This window comes from Salarias fasciatus, chromosome 17 (assembly GCF_902148845.1).
Source record: "Salarias fasciatus chromosome 17, fSalaFa1.1, whole genome shotgun sequence".
In the NCBI taxonomy this organism is placed as follows: Eukaryota; Metazoa; Chordata; class Actinopteri; order Blenniiformes; family Blenniidae; genus Salarias; species Salarias fasciatus.
In genome coordinates, this window is record NC_043761.1 from 4,525,843 (window position 1) to 4,547,485 (window position 21,643).

The 21,643-nt window shown below is 48.2% G+C and overlaps 4 protein-coding genes across 4 annotated transcripts in view; 2 read left to right on the forward strand and 2 right to left on the reverse strand.

Moving 5' to 3' along the window:
* The window catches only part of btbd11a (BTB (POZ) domain containing 11a), a 157,121-nt gene extending 141,218 nt beyond the window's left edge, over positions 1-15,903 (reverse strand). The window contains exons 1-2 of the mRNA XM_030113832.1: positions 15,893-15,903; positions 12,234-12,238 (exon numbers count right to left, since the gene is read on the reverse strand). The gene's annotated coding sequence lies outside the window, so the exon portion shown is untranslated. The remainder of the gene's footprint in view (positions 1-12,233; positions 12,239-15,892) is intronic.
* Positions 1,360-12,686, forward strand: cry1a (cryptochrome circadian regulator 1a). Its single transcript, XM_030113851.1, has 13 exons — positions 1,360-1,517; positions 8,062-8,170; positions 8,257-8,399; positions 8,480-8,664; positions 8,733-8,821; positions 8,902-9,042; positions 9,127-9,438; positions 9,521-9,672; positions 10,448-10,650; positions 11,269-11,505; positions 11,583-11,654; positions 11,838-11,942; positions 12,259-12,686. The coding sequence occupies exons 1-12, from the start codon at positions 1,360-1,362 to the stop codon at positions 11,936-11,938; spliced, it is 1,902 nt and encodes a 633-aa protein (XP_029969711.1). The 3' UTR covers positions 11,939-11,942; positions 12,259-12,686.
* LOC115404515 (transcription termination factor 2, mitochondrial-like) lies at positions 13,322-15,899 on the reverse strand. The gene is made up of 2 exons (XM_030113873.1): positions 15,850-15,899; positions 13,322-14,855 (listed from the first exon to the last, which is right to left on the reverse strand). Exon 2 carries the CDS (start codon positions 14,833-14,835, stop codon positions 13,666-13,668), a length of 1,170 nt encoding a protein of 389 aa, XP_029969733.1. The 5' UTR covers positions 14,836-14,855; positions 15,850-15,899; the 3' UTR covers positions 13,322-13,665.
* A 2,852-nt stretch (positions 15,904-18,755) lies between the features above and the next one.
* LOC115404524 (troponin T, cardiac muscle isoforms) lies at positions 18,756-19,580 on the forward strand. The gene has a single exon (XM_075410461.1). The coding sequence runs from the start codon at positions 18,756-18,758 to the stop codon at positions 19,578-19,580; it is 825 nt and encodes a 274-aa protein (XP_075266576.1).
* Positions 19,581-21,643: the final 2,063 nt, after the last annotated feature.

A 21,643-nucleotide genomic window follows, 5' to 3' on the forward strand; every position in this document is an offset into this window, starting at 1 on the left:
GGTCACATTTCATTAATGTCTTAGATAATCTTTGTTTTTGCTCACTCGGCTTCATTTATTATAGCATTTGTCAAATATTTCTTCAAATATTTACAGGAAAGCTCATAAATAAAAACCCCCAACACTTGTATGAGGCGAATTTTCACTTATCCCCACCCTATATATGCCTTATTTATCTGTTTGTTCGTTTTTTTACAGGGATTTACAGTAAAACTAGTGAAATAAACTGGGAACACAGCTTGTATAAAGCCACTGTTTAGTTCATTACAACTCTTTTCCATTTGCTCACTCGACTTCAGGAACGTGTCATTATTTTTCCAAATATGTACAAGAAAACTAGTAAAGAAAACTAAGAGCTTCTATGAGATCACATTTGAGTTGATTGCAGTTATTTTCCCTTCTACTCATTATCCTTTATTTATCTTTCATTTTTTCCAAATGTTTACAGGAAAACTAGTAAAAAACCTCCTGACCCAGCTTGTATAAGGTCGCATTTCACTCGGCGCTCTCCCCTGTCATCCTCCTCCTCCTCCCTCAGACCAAGCACGCTGCAAAAACGTGACCACGCTGCGAGGCGCACGTCGCAGCGGCGGACCAATCAGCGCGCTCGCAGTGGCCTGCGTCACACGTGGGCGGGGTCACTGCCGTAGGTGCGGTGAGGAGGCTGAGCGTCTATTTGTGGACGTAGAGGAAATTTTTCACTTATTCCCACTCAAAACATCCACTGCAGCGAGAGGGAACAGCGCGCGCTGAACTGAGAGAGGCTTTTACAGCAGCTAAGTATCATTTTTTTCGGGACCACGTCTGAGACTTAAAGCGCAGTTAGAAATTTGTGTATTTACATAACCAGCTTTCCACGGAGCTGCCGCGGGGTTCTCAGTAGAAACAAATTATCGCCTCGGAAGTTCCTCCTTTATTCAGACCCAGGCGAGTGATGTCTGGATAAAGCAAAGCGGACTGTGGTTTTTTTCCGGGGCAGTTTATGTGTTTTTATTCGCGCATTTTTCATCATTCAGAAAAACAAGTTATACAACACGCCGGGCTGCGGCTCCGTGGGGAAACAGGTCTTAGCGCCCGCCGGGTTCCGACGCCGCGCGATGCTTCAGCTCACACACCTTTCTCACCTTTTCCACACTATGGAAAAAAATCAGCTAGAGCAAGGTTAATTAAATAAACACAACTGCATCAATTCTCCCCATTTTTCATCATTTTTTGTGGAATCCTAGTGGCTTTGTTTTTTTTTTGTGTTGAGAGTGGGAATTTTAACGAGTGAGCGCCTCAAAAAAAAAAAAAGAAAAGACTTTTCATCCAAACAAACCAACAAAAAAAGGAACCAAAAAGGGCTCATCCAGTCGAGTAATGGTCATTAATACGATCCACTGGTTCAGGAAGGGCTTGCGGCTCCACGACAACCCGTCGCTGAAGGAATCTGTGGTGGGAGCGGACACCGTCCGCTGCGTGTACATCCTCGACCCCTGGTTCGCGGGATCTTCCAACGTGGGCATCAACAGGTGGAGGTGAGGGCAGCACCACGTGCTCGTACACATGCACGGACACCGGATATGGAAGTGCACTGCACTGCAGAGCATGCATAGCTGCATAAAAGCAGAGGATGCACTTTGGTCACATTTACATGATGTTTCAAGTGAAAATGCATCTCTTCTTTTTTGGCATTATCTTTTCAGAGATGCTTCGTGTTTACATGGCAACGTTTTGAGAACGGTGTCCAGAAACACCGAAAATGATGTAGTTTTCACGTTGGGCATCGAGTTGGTGCTGTTGTTTGTATTTGCAATGAAAACTCACTGTCATGCTGCAGAGAATGAAACACTAAACATTAATAGGAGAGCATGGACATTTGTGTGATTGCTATCACGATGGCTGTCAACTCTAAACTATAATGTCCAGGAGAACATGGACTGGGAGTCCTGACACTCTGGAGGCAAATATTGTTATCATCCACCCCCTAAGCATGTGCAGTGGCAGCATTTCCACAGTTGCCATTGAGATGGAGCTTGAGTGTCTTCATATAGTTTGCATTTTGTTGTGTAGACGGGGCCTAAGTAGAGATGAAATCACTGTATTTCTGTAAATGTTTGCTGTTATGCAGGCATTTCATTGAATTTACCTGCAGTTTATTTAGTCAGTGTAATGACAATAAAAACCCCTTTGATTTTGATGAAGTGTACGTTTGAAAAAAAATTCTGTGGCAAAGTAGACAGAAACCACGATGAAATTAGTCTTTGTGAACAAATAGATCTGTGACATGAATTTTCATCCATCCATTCCTGTTTTATAACATACTGGAGCAGATCTCAGCTGACTTGCGGGGTTGAGACCGATTGCAGGTCATCAGTCCATCACAGGACGAATGCAGACGTTCACGTTCATCAGCATTTTTAAGTTCCTCCATTTAACCCAGGGGTGCTAAAAACATACAGTCCAGTTTCATCTTGAGCGGGTCGGACTGCTAAAGTAGAGACATATACTGAAACTTTGAAGCTTTTCGTTGTTGTGGCGCAGCATATGCATGGTGAAAAAGTCTGTTTTTTCTTAAAACCAAACGATTACCACGGAAAGTAACTACAGTCTCAACATCAGGCCAATTTTAATGGTACTTTCTTTTGCAAAATACTGTGAAATGTCCCAAAAAACCTCTCCTCTCACTGTTCGTTAGCCTCAGCATGGCTTTGCTAGTTAGCTAGCTCTCATGGCAGCGTTACGATATCTCCACTCAGCTTGCAGTGTTGTGTCTAATGACATTTGCAACAAAGAATCAGTGTTTTATTTGAAATTTTTCCCTTTTGCTTGGTGGTTTGACCAGATTGGAGCCTCTTGTTTAACCTCCTGCGTTTGGACTGTGGACTTTAATCAGAGTAAAGCTGGACTGTGCTTACACAGGGAAAACATGCAAACCCCAATTTGACCCACTACACCACCATGAAACATCCACATTATATCTGATGTGGTTTTTTTTATGTGTAATGTAATGTGTCAAGTCATCAGTTTATCATCTGTGTGAGAGTTGGTGAGTTTTTGGCTCGGTTGGGTTCGATTCCCCGTCTGTTTAAGTGTCCTTGTGCTCCACGCTGAACATCAAACTGCTCCCAGTGGTTGGAATTATTAAGTATTTCTGTTCTATCCTACATTTAGCTATTGAGGTTAATTTTTAACTCTGCCCTCCATCTCACTTCCATTGGACTTTACCTGCAACGCTTCCTCATATTTATTAGTTTCTGAGCTGATTATAAAACACACAGACTGTGGAGTTGCTGCGCTCCGCTAACTCAAACGTTTCGTTCTTACTCAGCTTGGAAAAGTCAGAATGTTTTACTGGCAAATGAAAGTATCTGGGTGGGAGCTGCATTCAGCCAGAGGACACTGTCCCGCTCATGATTCATATTCACACATGTGCCTTATCCCAGCTCCAATATTAGTGTTGAATTCCTAATTGATGATGCTTTTCGCTCATTCATACGTATTCCACTGCAGTCGTAGATTAGACTGTCGTCTTCACCTTGTAATCATCCTTCAGCAGAGATTCAGGAACAGAGGAAACACCAATTACATCAATTAAATCAGGCAAAATAAATAATTAGAGCAGAAATCAAGGCCTGATGTCAGCTGGGTAAACAGTGTTTTTGGTGTTTTGATGATCACCTGCCTGCCAGACTGTAATTAGTGATGATATAACAGTTAATTTCGCCGTTTCTCCGGTGATTCATCACACGCAGCGGCTCACGAACTGCTTCATGTCAAGGTTTGGCGGCACATACATGGCCTCCCCGCTCGTACACAGCGTCAGGGCTGCAGCTTGAGGGCTTTATGTAAGCGACACATCCTGAACTCCAGACTCTCGACAGGAATGTGTGATTATTTGACAGCCGAGACGGGAACAAGCCGTTTGAGTCCGCTGACATAAATAAGCTCTGCAGGCTCATGTGACGCCAGATAAGAGCAGGAGAGGGCCGTTGAGGTTAGGGGACGGTTTGCAGACCTATCGCCATCTCAATTTGGCCTGTTTCCTTCATTCTCCTAGTTTATTTGGGTTTTTTTTTTTCTTGAAGTCAAGGCTGTGCGGCATGTGGTCTCTGACCCAGATATTCAGCCACCCAGCGAGCTCCTGGTGAATGAAAGAGCTCTCGCTGGAGGTTCTGGTTTCTTTCCCCACATGGTGTTAGTGTTGCAGTCCCGACTCTGGAGGAGTGGGACGGCAGCAGCAGCAGCAGTAGTAGCAGTAGCAGTAGCAGTACTAGCAGTAGCAGCAGTAGCAGCAGCAGTAGCAGCAGCAGTAGCAGCAGTAGCAGCAGCAGTACTAGCAGTAGCAGCAGTAGTAGCAGCAGCAGTAGCAGCAGTAGCAGCAGCAGTACTAGCAGTAGCAGCAGTAGTAGCAGTACTAGCAGTAGCAGCAGTAGTAGCAGTACTAGCAGTAGCAGCAGTAGTAGCAGTACTAGCAGCAGCAGCAGTAGTAGCAGCAGCAGTACTAGCAGTAGCAGCAGTAGCAGCAGTAGCAGCAGTAGCAGCAGCAGTACTAGCAGTAGTAGCAGTAGCAGCAGTACTAGCAGTAGCAGTAGTAGTAGCAGCAGTAGCAGTAGCAGTAGCAGCAGTAGTAGCAGCAGTAGTAGCAGTAGCAGTAGTAGTAGCAGTAGTAGTAGCAGTAGCAGTAGCAGCAGTAGTAGCAGTAGCAGTAGCAGTAGCAGTAGTAGTAACAGTAGTAGTAACAGTAGTAGTAGCAGCAGTAGTAGCAGCAGCAGTAGTAGTAACAGCAGCATGAAAGGCGTGCCCATTCATCGCGTCCATGTTCTGCTCCCAGCGTTGCGTAACGGCGCCGCGCTGACGCACGGCTCCCACATGATTCACTTCGCCCTCATTCATTCCTTTATTTTTCTCCACACACGTCGGACATGAACCTGAAGCAAAGCCTTTCATCTCTAAATATATAGTGGAGAAAAACACGCTGAGAGGATGAGACTCTCTCGTCTTGGCTGTGAAGAGCTCATCGCAGACAAATGGAAGTTGGGTCAAGGGTCCGTGTTGCATGGATGTGAAGTATTGTCTGTGCTGTATTGACTGAGATCTAATAATCTGTAGATGAAAAACAACATCCGTCATAATGGAGTTTGTGTGACGCACCAGCAGAGGCTGGAAGAGTTCAGTTAGTTCAACACAGTTTCCGAGGATTAGCGAACGATACTAGTTTATACGACGGTGTTCTGAGTGGAAACGCGTCGTTTTTTTCTTTTTAGTTTCGGAAAACTTTCAGGTTCTCACAGCTGAAAGTTTTGTAGTTTGCACGCCGGGCCCCGGGCTGGTTGGAGAAATCAAAACAAATCGAAACCTTTTTAATTCAATTTTGTTATTAAAGTTTAGAATGTACTCAGGTATGAGTTAGATGAGGTATTGGAGGAAGAGGCGGGGTTGCTGGTGGCGCTCCTCTCTGAACCCTCACCGACCCCCCCCTCCGGCGCCGCCGGGCTCAGCACAAGTAGGTCAGTGTGTTAGTAGTAAACCTCCCATCGGCTTCGTCTTTTTTTGACCTACTTCTGTTCTCTCGTCGCCGCGAGAGAGAGGAACCCCCCCCCCCCCCCCGAACTCCCTGCAGCACGCCGCACTGCGAGCACGCTAATCCCAACAAGACATCTATCTATTCATTTTCACTTCATGTCTCACGCATGGCTCTATTTCAGGGCCCAGATTATGAAAGAGACCGTTACCCGGGGGGTGGGGGGGGGGTAATTAGAGAGGAGCTGCTTGGTAATGTTTATGAGAAGGTAGGAGGTCTGGCAGGGGGCGTGGAGAACGCCACAGTAAACAGACACGGAGGGATTTCTTCCCAACTTTTGAATTAATTGTGATTTTTCTTCATTTTCTTTAAAGACTTGACCAAACATCCTTCCATGCAGCCGCCTTCTCGTCCCGATGTGTTCACGTTAGGGAGAAAACTTGAAAATATAGTGTTTTTCGTTTGCGGGCCTGCTACGTATAAGCTCGTACGGGTAGGAATGAAGAGTTTTGAGGCAATTCCAGCAACGTGAAGTCGGTTCATGCAGCTCAGAATTGGTTCTGTGAATGTCGCCGCGCCACCCAGCCTGCGGCTTCCAGCTCCTCGCGTCAGGCATTACCTGCAGCTTTAATGCATTTAAAGTATTGTAAAGATGAACTTTGGAGGCATTCATCCTGCGTCGTTCAGGCTTGTCTTTTATGTACGTACACATGTAGAAACAATTATCTTTCTGTGAGTCAAATCCTGCAGTTCAGTGCTTAATTACAGCTCCTCGTCCACGTCGAGCCCACACAGCTCAGGTCTAATGGCGGATTTACTCCCAGAACTCTGACCTGAAATGAAGTCTTTCCATTGTGAGCCGAAGCTCTGACTGAAATGCGGAGCGAGTCGTCAGCAGAGGAGAGCGTTTACAGGTCGATGGATCACAGATGTTAAGATAATTTGGTATGATTGCGTTTCGGTAATGCACAGGAGAGCGAGAGCTGGTTATTTTCCATTAGCGAGGGGTAACAGGAAGCTTCCACCTACGAATTTTGCTCCCCATAGCAACGGCACGGGAAGCGCCGCATTACTGCCGCGCCGCCTGCACACGTGTACCTGAGTGAGCGCCGCCGCTTCCATCTGGCCTTCCACGGTGTAAGATCTGCATCGAAAACCACGAAACATCGCGAAGGAGACCAACGCTCCTGTCGGTGGCGTTTCCACCTGTTGGCTCCGTGTGTGGCGATTGTGTTGACTGACGTCACCCGGAGCGGCGGTCACACTCGGGTTGACTCATCCACGATGCAGCCTCCCGTTCAACACCGTCTCCACGTCTCGGTTTCATTTATTGGTCTGTTTTTGGCTGTTCTTCTTCTCTGTTCTTCCTGTTCTTGTTCTTACGCCTCGTCATTTCTTGCTCATTCCCATCTGGGATCGATTGACTAACTTGGAACAAAGACATTTGTTGGTTTCTAGAAGAAGCACCGGATTATACAGGATTTGGTCTGTCTAAAGAGGTCTTGAATCTTCTTCTCTGGCCACCTTGAGAAAACGGTTTTCCCTGTCCTTGCGGAGCCTGTAGCAGGTAACGCTGTGTGTTTGGCGCCACGTGGAGCTCAGATGAAGCTCTTTTGAGGAAACAAACGGGCCCATTTCGCTCGGTAGGAGCCTTGTGGCGCTGCAGCAGCTGTGTGAGGGCTTCACGTCGGAGGCAGTTGCATGTCGTTGGAAATAATTGTCGCGTGAAGTAAGCAAACCCAAGTCGAAAGATATTTTTGGAGTTTACATAACCTGAAATTGGGCTGCTCGGAGCGCGTACATCACCGGCTTAAACCTGCTCGCTCTTATTTATTCTTCCAACCACGGTGAGCACAGCAGAAGAGAAGTTTCTCTAACACACATTTTGTTTTACGTTAGTGTTTAGGACGTGCCAGATGAGTAAATGGAAGCTTTTCTAGTGTTCTGTGTCTGAGATATTCCGAATTTTTGACTGAGATCATCTGAAATTATGCTACAAAGAGTCGACATTGGTTAGACTTATGTCATTTAATTCCCTCCTTTTGGGGGGAAAAAAGAACGGAAGCAGCGGCAGGGACCTCGGATATGTGAGCACACAGCACATAGTGGAAACGAGGGAGAAATGCAGCTTTTTGAAAATTCCCCATCTCCATGGAAACGGGGGGGGAAAAGCACAACTTTTCCGTGTTTTGCTGTGCGCGTGCATCAAAGCCCAGGTGCTGTTCTCTGCAGCGAGTGGGTGATTTCATTACAGAAACAAACAACAGTGCCAACTCGTGGCCAAACATGCGTACTACAGCCCCGTCAGTGTTTCTACTATGATGATTTTTTTTTTTTCACTTCAAAATGTTTTTATCAGAAAACGTGAACAGTTAATGGCGCCGGAACATCGTTCTCATGATCGGCTCTTTACACTCGTTTTGCGATTTGTGGCTAAATTTGAGCTTTGTGTTTCTTCGGAAGAAGAGGAAACATATAGAGTTTCAAATTTAATTTAAAAAAGCCTTCCTCTCACCTCCTCACTCTCTCTCTCTTGCCCTCTCGCTCGCCCCCTGCAGGTTTCTACTGCAGAGTCTTGAGGATTTGGACTCCAGCCTCCGAAAGCTCAACTCGCGTCTGTTCGTGATCCGAGGCCAACCCACTGATGTCTTTCCCAGACTCTTCAAGGTCGGCGCCGCCTCACGTTTAACCGCTCCGCCACCGCCGGTTCCCGAGCGGCATCTCACTCGGGGTGTGTTTTTTTCCCCCCGCAGGAGTGGAAGATTACCCGCCTGTCCTATGAGTACGACTCGGAGCCCTTCGGGAAGGAGCGAGACGCCGCCATCAAGAAGCTGGCGTCCGAGGCCGGAGTGGAGGTGACGGTTCGCATCTCCCACACGCTCTATGACCTGGACAAGTGAGTCGGCCTCCTCCGCCGCCGCCGCCGCCGCCGAGGCACAGCTCCCCGCGTGTTGACCCCCTCCGTTCCGTTCCCAGGATCATAGAGCTGAACGGGGGCCAGTCCCCCCTCACCTACAAGCGGTTCCAGACGCTCATCAGCCGTATGGACGCGGTGGAGGTTCCCGCCGAGTCCATCACCGCCGAGGTCATGGGGAAGTGCGCCACGCCGCTGTCCGAGGACCACGACGACAAGTTCGGGGTCCCGTCCCTGGAGGAGCTGGGTGAGTTTGGACCCGAGCCGCTGGCCCCGGTTTGAAGACTCGCTTTAACGTGGATGTGGCTCCTTCAGGGTTCGACACCGAGGGCCTGTCGTCGGCCGTGTGGCCGGGCGGAGAGACCGAAGCCCTCACTCGACTGGAGAGGCATCTGGAGAGGAAGGTAGGTCCGGTCCGGGTCGCCTCCGGCCGGGTTCTCACGGCGGAGGCGTGGCTAAACAGACTCCCCTACTCTGTCGCCAGGCGTGGGTCGCCAACTTCGAGCGTCCCAGAATGAACGCCAACTCGCTGCTGGCGAGCCCGACGGGCCTCAGCCCGTACCTGCGCTTCGGCTGCCTCTCCTGCCGCCTCTTCTACTTCAAGCTCACCGACCTGTACCGGAAGGTAGGACCGCCTCCTCCTCTGGGCGCGCTGGGGGTTTCTGGGCCGGGGGGGTGGCTCACCGGGTCCCGCTCTCCCCTCCGTCAGGTGAAGAAGAACAGCTCGCCGCCGCTCTCGCTCTACGGCCAGCTGCTCTGGCGCGAGTTCTTCTACACGACGGCGACCAACAACCCCTGCTTCGACAAGATGGAGAGCAACCCCATCTGCGTGCAGATCCCCTGGGACCGCAACCCCGAGGCGCTGGCCAAGTGGGCCGAGGGCCGCACCGGCTTCCCCTGGATCGACGCCATCATGACGCAGCTGCGGCAGGAGGGCTGGATCCACCACCTGGCGCGGCACGCCGTGGCCTGCTTCCTGACCCGGGGCGACCTGTGGATCAGTTGGGAGGAGGGCATGAAGGTATGGCGGGGCGCTTTCCTCACTCCGACCCCCGTGTGTGTGTCCAGCGTCTCACCGTCCCCCCGTGTGTGTGTGTGTGCAGGTGTTCGAGGAGCTGCTGCTGGACGCCGACTGGAGCGTGAACGCCGGGAGCTGGATGTGGCTGTCCTGCAGCTCCTTCTTCCAGCAGTTCTTCCACTGCTACTGTCCGGTGGGCTTCGGGCGCCGGACCGACCCCAACGGGGACTACATCCGGTGGGGGTCCAGGCTCGCTCCGCCGCACACTCCACTAAACACTCAGTTCAGGGAAGAGTCGCCTACCATGAGCTTCATTTCTCATATCAACTAATAAACATCACAAATGAATTTATACTTTTAACTACATTTTTCTGTTTTTCCTTGGAATTTTTCTTCTATTTTTAATAAATTCAGCTTCATTTATTTATTTAATTTTTTTAATTAACCCTTGATTCTCAGTCATATGTGTTTAATGTTCATCATTTCAGTTTTTTTTTTTCTTGATGTTTCAGTATTTTTTCTGAACTTTAATTTCACGGTTTCTTGAACTTTTTTGCAGTTTTTCATGGTTTTATTGCAGACTAAAAATTTGAAGTTTTACTAATAAAGTAGGTTTTTTTACCTTTTATTTGTGACTTTTCCACCTTTTTGGTCATTTTGTAATTTTTTTCTGAACATTCCTGCCTCTTTTAAATTATTTTTTCTGAAATGTCAGAATATTTTAAGTTATTTGAGATTTTGACTTAATTCCACAAGTTTTTTTATTGTTTTGTTTTTTTTTACTCTTTCTTTCAACGTAACATTTCTTTCACATTTGAACTTTTCCCACATTTTTAGACTTTATGTGTTAAATTTATTTCATTTTTCGAAATTTGTCCCTTAATACGTTGACTGTTTTTCCCACTGAGAAATGACACATTCTTTTAATTTTGGTTGAATTGGGCCAAACCCAGAAAAAGACGTTTTGGCTCCGCCCACTAACGCCCCCCCCCCCCCGTGTCTCCCTGCTCAGGCGCTACCTGCCCATCCTGAGGGGCTTCCCGGCCAAGTACATCTACGACCCCTGGAACGCGCCGGAGGTGGTGCAGAAGGCGGCCAAGTGCATCGTGGGCGTGCACTACCCCAAGCCCATGGTGCACCACGCCGAGGCCAGCCGGCTCAACATCGAGCGGATGAAGCAGATCTACCAGCAGCTGTCCTGCTACAGAGGCCTCGGTGAGACGCTGCGCAGCCCGGAGAGTCTGTTCTCAACACGGGAAAACTTTTCAAAGTTTTAAAAGTTAGAGTTTAGAGGTCATGATGGCAGTGTTTTACTGGTGGAGGTGGGCTGTTTGAGCTGAAATCCCCCATTTAGATACTTCAGTTTTAGCCTGTCAGCTTTCCAAAATGTGGAAAAAAAAAAAAATGGCCAAAATATCAAATTTAGGCTAATTATTTTATGTTTTACAATTGAAAATACTTGAAATTATTGTTTATGTAAATATGTATAATATGTAGTTTTGTTTTTTGTTTTTTTTAAAGAGAATTAAAGACCCGAAATTAGTTATACTACTTCATCTACTCAAAGAAAAACACATATAGTGAAACAGTTTGAAGGAATTTTTTTTTTAAAAATCATTTTTTCTTTGAATTTTTTCCATTTTCTTGCTGGTCTGGCCAGATTGGAGACTTTTGCGGGCCAGTTTTTGGTCCACGAGCCTTATGTTTGACACCCCAGAATTCGGCACTGAACAGGAAACTCTGTAGGCTCTGTATAAGGTGGATGGAAATGTGTGAAGATTCTTCAAACTGAAGTGAAGGAGATGAAATGACTTCTGTTTTCTGCGTCGGCAGGCCTTTTGGCGACCGTTCCCTCCAACTCGAACGGGAACGGGAGCGGCGAGCCGTCCGCGGACGCGATGGGATTCCCCGTCGAGACGCCGCACGCCGCCGCCGCCGCCGTTGCCGCCCCGTCTCCCGCCGTTCCGGGCTACCAGGTGCCGGTCCCCCCGCAGGCCGACTGGCAGAGCGGCGTCATGATGTACCTGCAGGGCGACGGCCAAGGCGCCATGCAGGGCCCGGAGCTCCACGGTACTGCGACTCACCTCCGCCGTCTGGGAGCCTCGGCGCTCTCGCAGCCGTCTCTAATCCCTGAATCTGGGTTGCAGGCGGGGGTTACCAGGCCGGTGCCGGCATGATGCGCTACGCTCAGCAGATTCCCGGTGCCGCCGCGCAGAAAGGTCAGTGAGAGAGAGAGAGAAAGACGAGAAGCAGAAGCACCTGGGCTGATTATAGTGATCAGGTCCTCGAGATGAATACCGTGCTGAGCAGACGGCAGAAAGCTCACTATCATTAGTCTGAGCCGCTCGCTCCTACCGGGTCACTGATTAGTGGAAACTGCCGCTTTGTTGTTGTGTTTAAAGGACCCGATCATCACTCCGCCGCTCCGACCAGCAGCAAGCGCCACAGCGAGGACGCCGGCAGCGGGAAGAGCTCCAAACTTCAGAGGCAGAGCAACCACTAAAGAGGTGGGCTCAGCCACACACGCCGTGTTTACGCCCCGCGATACGACACCGCCGTAATGAGCCACTTAGAGCCTCACCCGATTGCTGGTTTTGTAACGGCGTCAATCACGTTGCATAATGCGAAAATGGTCGTTACGTCAGCGGGCCGCCGTGGCGCACCGTTACAGAAACCTCATCAAACCGGGATTCCATTAACGGTTTGCGTTTGACTGTTTATGAACGAGGCTCTCTTTGTTTTTGGGCTCCAGATGAGTTTTATGTCGGACAAACCATGAAAATGAAGGCCAGCCTCACGTCTCCTCTCCTCTCCCCCCTGCAGGTTCCCCTGTCCACCCCCCCCCCCCCCCCCCCCCCCCCCCCCCCACCCGCATCGTGTAAACAGCCAAACAGGAAATGGACACTTCTCATTTTGTTACGGCACTACGAGGCTGCATGACCCTCGACCCCCCCCCCATTCAGATCCACTCACATGTCTCCGTCCTGGGGCTGCGGATCCTGGACCCCCCCCCCCCCCCACCCCCACCCCCACCCGGCCCGGACAGGCTGTTACACTGTGCGTATCTCCGGCTTACTATTCCTTGTGTATATAATGAATTTGCTAATTTGCAGCTCACATACAACTTGTACATATTTGGATATTGTATGTGTGTCTCTCTCTCTTTGTGTAGCCATAGACCCACTGATATATTTTTGATATGAGATATCATTGCGGATGGATTCTTCCTCTGGGAAAATTTTCAATAAAAACTCAAAACATTTATATGCCGTCCATTCTGAGAGTAATATTAATTATTACATCAATAATAAAAGACGTTCAGAAAGCTTCTATCTCTCTTCATAAAGCCAGATTCCTCAGTGTGTGTATATATATATATATATCTATCACCCGCAGTGTTCGGATCGTTCGTTTCCTTTCTCAGTACTAGTGGATTGTTTCATTCCCTCGTCAGTGCTTTTTGAGAAAAGGTGAGAGGATTCCAGAGCCTTCATATCACGATGCCCTTCCCACATCCTCTTCTTTCTGTATAATCCCCAATAAATGTACCACTGGAGAGAGGTGCTTCACTCGTGTCTTGTTCCTTCTCGCTGTGCTTGTTTCATTAAAACTGGGTTAAAATTAAACCGCTGTCAGTCTGTTTTTGGAGCTTTCATCACTTTGAAACCTTCACTTTCTACATCTGCGTTCAACAACTCTGACAGAAGACCGATACAGAGTTAATTAAAAGGATTAAAAATTATGTAAACTGAGCCAAGGTTCAACACAATGTTGATTTTCTCAATAAATGGATCTAGAACTCCAACTTTACAGCAGATCCAATCCCTTCAAATTAAAACCATTTTGACAAGTTATATCATTAAAAAATGTCAAGTTTTGACATATTTATTGCACATCTTGCACATCCAGTTACCACGGTTTCAGGTTTGTCGTATAAAACCGTTTCAATCCAAAACGCGGGAGCACTTGGTGTCGAGGCGGATTCAGAAGACGGGTGGAGGCGGCGGCGGTGCCGTCGCCGGGCGGGGTTACAGTGACGCGGTTCAAACTGCCTCCTTCACACAACGCAATCCCTCAGTCCAGAACGCAGCGGAAGCATTAGAGAACCAGGTAGAAAACCAAGTTTTCTGTTATGAGCAGAAAACAAGAAGAACCAGTGCCGAGAGAAAGGGCACTGTGACCGTGAAACTGCAGCACGGTGTTGCAGGTTTCCCTCACATCCTCCGACGGTCACTCCTCGGCCGATCGGAGCGGGGCGACGGGGTTGAAGAGCGGCCGCTGCCGCCGCAGCTGCAGCTTGCTGTAGCTCGTCTCGAAGTCCTTCTTGGTGCCGACGATGACGTCCAGCGAGCCGGAGCGCACGTCGTAGCCGTGCGACGCCAGCTTGTGGATGCGGTAGAGCACGATCTGCGTGGTGAGCTCCAGCACGGTGGGCGACTCCTTCACCTGCTCCACGCTCACGCCGGAGTCCATCAGGCCCTGGAAGCGGCCCATCAGGGTGGGCAGGGAGTAGTAGAGCACGGCGGGGCAGCGCACCACCACCTGCCGGAGCTCGTCCTTGGAGCAGCCGAGGACGCCCTCCACGTAGAGCAGCGCCTGCCGCATGGACTCGGGCCGCAGCTCGGCCACCGACGCCCGCAGGCTGGACACCAGGCGCAGCAGCTCCTCCGTGGTGAAGCCCTGCTCCCACAGGAAGCCCAGGCTGTCCCTCCAGGCCTCGGCGGGCCGCAGCAGGATGTAGGGGTTCTGGCTGAGCAGCTTCTGCAGCCACACCCGCAGGTTCCCCTCGTCGCCGCCCAGGTCCAGGTAGATCTCCCGCAGCGTGTGGATGACCTCCTGGTTGCGCTCCACGGGCCGGCTGAAGCTCTGCGGCGCGCTGGCCATCAGCCGGCTGATGATCCGCTTGTTGAGGCGGAGGCTCTGCAGGTACTGGATGTTGGCGCGCTGGTTCCCGTGGTGGGTGGTGGTGAAGAACGAGGCGGGGAACTTCTCGATGATGCCCATCAGCTCGCGCCGGTTGGGGCAGACGGACACCCAGAGGTCCCGCTGCGCCGCCGCGTCCGCCGGCCGGCACAGCACGGCCTCCGGGTGGTCCTCCAGGATGCGGGCCACCGCCGGGGCGTCGGCGCCCATGTCCCGCAGCAGGGCGGCGGTCTCGGACACGAACGCCGAGCCCTCGGACAGAACCCAGCCTTTGAACTTCCGCACCTTCCGGATGTCCACCGAGAGCTGGTAGAGGGCGTCCACGGTGCGCTGGTTCTCCAGCCTCCTGACGGGAGAGGCCACCGAGGGGGAGGAAGAGGAGGAGGAGGAGGAGGAAGAGGAGCAGGCGGAGGGCGGGAGGAGCAGCCTCATCCTCTGGCAGGAGGTGCACAAGGAGGCGGTGGTGACGCGCAGCATGGTGGACGACTGGACTGGATCTGGGAGCAGAACGAAGAGCATCAATCCCATCAGTCACATCTCGCCCGAATAAACCACAAACTTTAAATGGTTCATACTCTGTTTCCACTCATAACACTAATCTGGATGTTACTTCAGTTAATGCAGGAAGATCATCTATATCTGGATATTAGTGCATCTTGTCAGCATCAACCAGTGTTTTTTGCACTATATCACTGTATTTCTGGAGGAAAACAAAATCCACAAAACAACACTTTTTGTCTCAAAATATTCCAAAATGTTGAAGAAAAAAAAAGTTTCCATGAAATATTTTTGCAACAAATTTCTCCAGTCAGCTGTCCAACTTGAACAAAAACCCAACTTAGTGCCAGGCAGTGGTGGAACAGAGATGTGGTAAGTTACAGGTTACAGGTTCAAATCCCACATCTGACCCAGAATGCAGTATCAGTATCAGACAATATCAATCATGAATCAACATTGTTTCATTATGTGAAACACAACAAATGTCTTATTTTTTGGGGGGTTCACTTAGTAATTTCAACATCACCTTGGTTTCCTCTTTTGACCTCTGGAGGAGGTTCCTCCTACATGTCAGCAAAATCTGTGTCCTTCATATTCAGACTGATCATTCATTGGGAATGTTCGCATTGACTGCATGTCAGTGGCTGTGTATTAATGCACCTGAGCCACTTTAAGACATCAAATTAATCCAGAAATTTAAATTAGACACGTACACAACATGTGCATGAATACGTGGGGGTCTGTGTTACACGTGCATGGATACAGTGAAGTTGTTCTCACAATGAGTGGACAAACAGAGGGAACACTATGTCCTGCTGGCAGAGCATATATGTACTGTATGTCATCTGTAGGATGCGGATGTACTGTTAGAAATCACAGCGGCCACGAGACGCAAACCACGGAGGGTGTTAGTAGCTGGGATAAAAGGCAAAAAAGAGAAGTTTCGTTAGCGTTAAAATGAATAAAAGGAAGTATTCTGGTGGTTGATTTTACCTTCTACGCAGCCTGCGATCAGAGAACAGTTAGCTCCGCCCACCGCTCCGCTTTCATAACACAGAAGAGGAGAGGTGGGCGGAGTCACGCTGCCGAACACATGAGAGACATGTGACAGCTGGCGGGGTAGAGCGCGTCACAGCCAATCACAACTGAGGCGCGGGGTCAACCCGGAAGTCTCCATCCGGTGGGGGCCGAATTGGTTCCTGAATACGTCAACGTCTCCGCCATATTGGACCGGGCAGCATTCTGCAATTAAGAAGTTTGGTGAAAACAGCTGCGATGAAAGACCGAAGATGAAAAGACGACGAAAGTTTTGTTTGCAGCATTGACTGACTGACAACAGGAACATTCGAGGAAAACAGTGAGCAAGGTAAGTCGTTAAACATTAATTTCTAATTTAGTTTCTGCAGAGTTTCACATTTTTAAAACATTACCCTCGGTGTCCGAAATTCATTTACAACTAACACGAAACAACCACACACTCTGAGCTGATTTGAGTTGAGTAAAATTGCAAACCGAATCTCTTGATCTTTCAGAACCGTCAAAAAGTCCATTTTTAAATCCATAAATTGTCACATCGTCTTAAATGAACTTTTGAACCGCTCGTCACTTTCACCCCAGTAACAGAAATACATCTTTTTATTTCCTTTTGACCTTTTGGGGCAACAAACAGCTCACAGTTCTTATTTACTTTTGTGGTAAGTGAAAAACTTTGACTCTCAGTTTATAATAGACTTTATCTTGATCTTAAATGCAACTTCCTTTGTTTAGTATTCAGTCAAATCTCATGAATATTGGAACCTGACAACTTTAATCTCCACTTACTCCCTCACCTATTTATGTATTCCTATTTATGTTTATTATTTGTAACACCAAATGTAGGATATGTTAAATGTTGTTTGTATTTGAAAATATTATTTAGAGTCCTATTCTTTTAAATCTTTGCCCCTTTTATTATCGTCACTTGTTTTCTGACATCTTCAGCTGTAGATGAACTGAATCTTCACAAATCAAACTGCTGCCCAGTATGAGCCACTAGAGGTCGCTGTGTGTTACAGGGTACCTTTATTTAAGCCTTGAAAAATGCACAAACTTCTGTTTCAGATCAGTGAAAATCCTCAAACCAGTGGCTCAGACTGGGGATGCTCTTTTATCTTCCATATTTTTTGTTCTATTTACAAGATTCTTGTCTACATGATAATTTCAAATCATACAATTTCTTTCCATGCCGAATTGTATTCCTATTAAAGGTTTTTTAATTTACAAAATGTGAAAACTGAGGCATCACTTCAGCAGAACCAGTCCTGTAATAGTGGATGATAGTGTAATGATATTGGCTGTTTTTAATGCAAGAAAGCCAATTATATAATATAAAACAGACAAAAGTAATCATCAAACCTGCAGTAAAATGTATTTTCCAGAAAAGCAATCATTTTTCTATATTATTGACTGCAGTGATTCAGATCTAACTTGTGAATTTATGGGCAGTTTTTCCCCTCTTCACTCTATTGTCTCGGAGCTGTCAGCGCCTTCCTTCATGTCTTCATGTTAGACTGTGTTAAACTGCTGTAGCTATTCATATCCCGCTCATTTGTTGCCTTCCTCTGCTGATGGACGCAGTTGTCTCCAGCCACCAGTAACTCGGCGTGGCTCCATTATCCCGGAGCCACCTGCTGTCCTCATGTTGGGCGCAGACGTGTCTCAGCCCAGTCTGGGACCAGGCTTGTTTTGTGGTCACGATTAGCACGTCTTCACCCCGGAAGGTCTAGAACAGGAGTGAAACCTAAGCCTGTGGAGATAATGGTGAGTGATCCACCTCCACCAGGAGCCCCGTCCAGAAGAGGAACCAGCTGATGGAGATTCCCACAGAGCACCTGTCTCCCTCCGTCACTTCACTCACCCTCTAAAAACTGCCTTTGTCCTTTTCCATGTGATAACTCAAGACCCAGGAGGGCAGATTCTGGAATGATGCATCGTGGGATCAGTGATGCTTTAATCCAGTGAGGGCTGAGAGGAACGAGATCCTCCGACAGCAAGAATGCTCTCATTACATTCCAAAGTGGAGCCGAGGCGGAGCGGCAGAGCTCTTCTTGGACGTCTGTTCTCAGAAACTCTTCTCTGGTGTCTGTGCTGCTTTAAGGGCCACATTTCACACAGACATCGCTGCTGGTGCCTAATATTGACTAGTGGCCCAACCTGCTAACTGGGTGTGTACTAAAACCTGGGTACTTTTATTGTGAGGTAATAGTGCTTATCGATATCTGATTATTGTTTGAATTTGATTTTTTTTCCACCACTAAGGATAAAATCTCATCAGTCCAGATTTAAAGGTCCGTGTCAGTGTGGTTCCACATCGCTTCAGTCGGACTTTAGATGAATCCCCCTGCAGCTTCCCAGGCTGAGTGTTTACAACTGCAGGACACTCTGAGTAACGTCTCACTCTGGAACAGCTGTGAAACCTCTGGTCACTGAGAGACGGAAATGTTCTTTGTGTTGAAACGCTTCATGGTTAACGAGCCATAGAAGGTTTTCTTCACGCCGCCGTGACGTTGTCGTACATTTCTCTTTAATCCCCCTTGATCTGGTCCGTGTTTCCCTCCCCGACCGCGCCGTTTGCCCCGGAGTTTCCTACTTGAGGCTTTATGGGACCGGAGAGCACAAGTGTGTGTGCGCATCTGTTGTGTCTCTGAAATAGTCTCTCATCTTGTCCTTACAAAGGAATGAGGAATGAGGAGGGTCGCGCTGGACAGGAGGAGGGGGTCTTTAGGGATGGAGGAGAAAATAGACCTCTCCGTCTGTTGGCAGCGTGGTGGCTGCTGGGTCACATGACGGAGGAAGACCTATAAAACCCCGACCTGCCGCCCAACAGCCAGCTTTTCTTCTGAGGCCTGCGAGGAACCAGCATGTCGGACTCCGAGGAGATTGTGGAGGAGTACGAGGAGGAGGAGGAGGAAGAGGAGGAAGAAGATGTGAATGAGGAGGAGGAGGAGGTTGAGGAGGAGGAGGAGGAGAAGAAGAAGAAAGAAGAGGAGAACGAGGGAGAGTCCAAGCCTCGTCCGAAGACCACGTACGTCCCCAACATCTCCCCTCCGAAGCTGCCCGACGGCGAGAAGGTGGATTTCGACGACCTCCACCGCAAGCGGCTGGAGAAGGACTTCAACGACCTGCAGACGCTGATCGAGCTGCACTTCACCAACCGGCAGAAGGAGGAGGAGGAGCTGACGGAGCTGCGCAGCCGCATCGAGCGGCGGCGCTCCGACCGGGCCGAGCAGCAGCGCGTCCGCGCCGAGCAGGAGCGCGAGCGGCAGGCGCGCCTGGCCGAGGAGCGGGCGCGGCGCGAGGAGGAGGCGGCCAAGCTGCGCGCCGAGGAGGAGGCCAAGAAGAAGAAGATCTTCTCCAACAAGTCGTTCGGCGGCTACCTGCAGAAGGCCGACCAGAAGAAGGGCAAGAAGCTGACGGCCCGCGAGGAGAAGAAGAAGGCGCTGATGGAGCGCAGGAAGCCGCTCAACATCGACCACCTGAGCCAGGAGAAGCTGGCGGAGAAGGCGCAGGACCTGTGGCAGTGGCTCCACCAGCTGCACGCCGAGAAGTTCGAGCTGGCCGAGAAGCTCAAGAGGCAGAAGTACGAGATCTACGTCCTCCGGAACCGAGTCAGCGACCACCAGAGGGGCTCCAAGGCGCCCAAGAGCTCCCGCGGCGCCAAGGGCAAGTCCGGGTCCTGGAAATGAGCGTCGGGCCGCGGCTGGACGACCCCGCGCCCAATTCCTCAGGTCTTCAGGGTCTCGACTCCAGTTAACCCTGTTCCCAATCATTCAGTTTGACCACTTTGAGTTGGATGAAGTCGTGTATTTGTGAGATGGTGTAGAATTCCACGCTCTGTTTCTTTGTTTTCCAATAAATTGTGATTCATGTCGTCGTAACAGAGTCTGTTTTTTTTTTTGTTTTTTCTTTTTTGGGTGTAAGAGTGTGTGTTGAGGGTCAAACAGGTGCCGCACAGCTGAACCTTCACACAGCTAATTCAGGCGTCGGCCTCGCAGTGTTTTCAGCAGAAAAAGGCTCAGACACTGACCCAAAGGTCAAAGGTCACAGAGCAGAGGGAGACCCACATGTGCAGATTTCTTCTTTGACAGAGAACTCACCACGAGTGAACTGAACATTTCAACCCCAAGTCATTGTCGTTGATGGACGTTACTACATTTAAAGACGCCAAAAATGAAAATAATTCAGTATTTATGTCACAAAAACTTTAACTTTAATACACTTGGCTCTTAAAGGCTCCCTGTGCAATACTGAGAACTACTGTGCTGCAAAAAATGTTATATTTATACACAAGTACAAGTACTAGCTTACAAGATTTCAGATGTTTTTCCGCATTTTTCCAACAATTTTAACATAAATGCATCAATGACGTCCAGCTGATCATGTAATGTTTGACCTGCCAATAATGTAATAATTTAAATTTCAAATTAAATGTACCAATAAATTAAACTGCAAAGTGTGTAATTAAATGAGTAAAAATAGCAAGCATCCTTTCAGAATGTAGCAGTAATATTAATGTTTGAATTCATACAGTAGATTGGTCATCTTTTGGTAAAACTTTTCAGATCAAATTCCTGTTGTTCAGTTTCATCAAAAATAACAAATTTTCCTGATTAGGAATCACACACATCAGTCACAAACTGATCAACTGAATTCAGTTCAGAGTGAAAATGGTGGAAACTAGATTAGAAAAGCAAACATGAGGCTCGTGGCCCGAAACCGGCCTGCAAGAGGCTCCAATCTGGCCTCTAAACTCATAGATTTTTTGTTCTTCTTATCTTTCTTATCACTGTTTTCCTTCTCAAGATGACGTTAGACTGTTTGTGGCCCCTGAACTAAAGTATGTTCGACACCCTGATCTAAATATAACGCTGCAGGTTTGAATCCCACTGCCGACCGGTCGGTGCCGCGGGCCCCAGGTCACGACCTTCGGCCCCCAACTGTTCAGGTCGGGTCAGAAAGGCCATCAGACGTGTGGATCACGTGATCGGCTCTGCTGAAACAAATCGTCTCAGATCATCTAGAATAAAACCTGTTATTGTAGTTTTTCACCATTAATCCTTATTTTCCCAGATTATTAATTCCAGTTAATCTGGAATACAGAAGAACCAACAGAAAGTTAAAACAGAAGTAGCATTACAAAGTGTAACTGTACTTTAATACATGGAGTTATGTTATTTTCTGTTTTCATTTCAATATAAAAAGAAATCTGACATTTTTGTATCATAGGTAAGGATTTAGTTTGATAAGTTTGTCCTTCCTCCCACACCATCTTGGAAATGTTTCGTCTTCCTCATGAGAATATGAATGTGTGGGCTGATAAGCAGGTAGTGGAGGATGCATGTTATATTACTTTATCTGTTATGTGCTCTCTGAAACTCTAAACGGCAATAAAAAGGAGAATCCATCCTCCAAGGTGTGGTAGAATCAAACGGAGAAGCTTGAAAAAAGCATGTGGTGTGTTCAGCTTTAGCCTTCTGACATTTCCAGTGAGCTTATAATTTTATTCAAGAAGAAAAACTGAATGTGGAACAAAAACATGAAGAGACATTTCTGAGACGGTTAATTCAAAGTCAAGGTTTCCTGAAGCAGTCCGGTGCTTCATAGGAGACCGAGGACACGAAACAGGCAGTTATCTTCTGGTTTTTGCGGCTCAATTATTTCATTTTGCTCTCAGTTTTTCTTTTAATACAAAACTGTGTTCAAATGTTAAAATGACCTGATCCTTCAGGATGTGAAGTGTTGAACAATG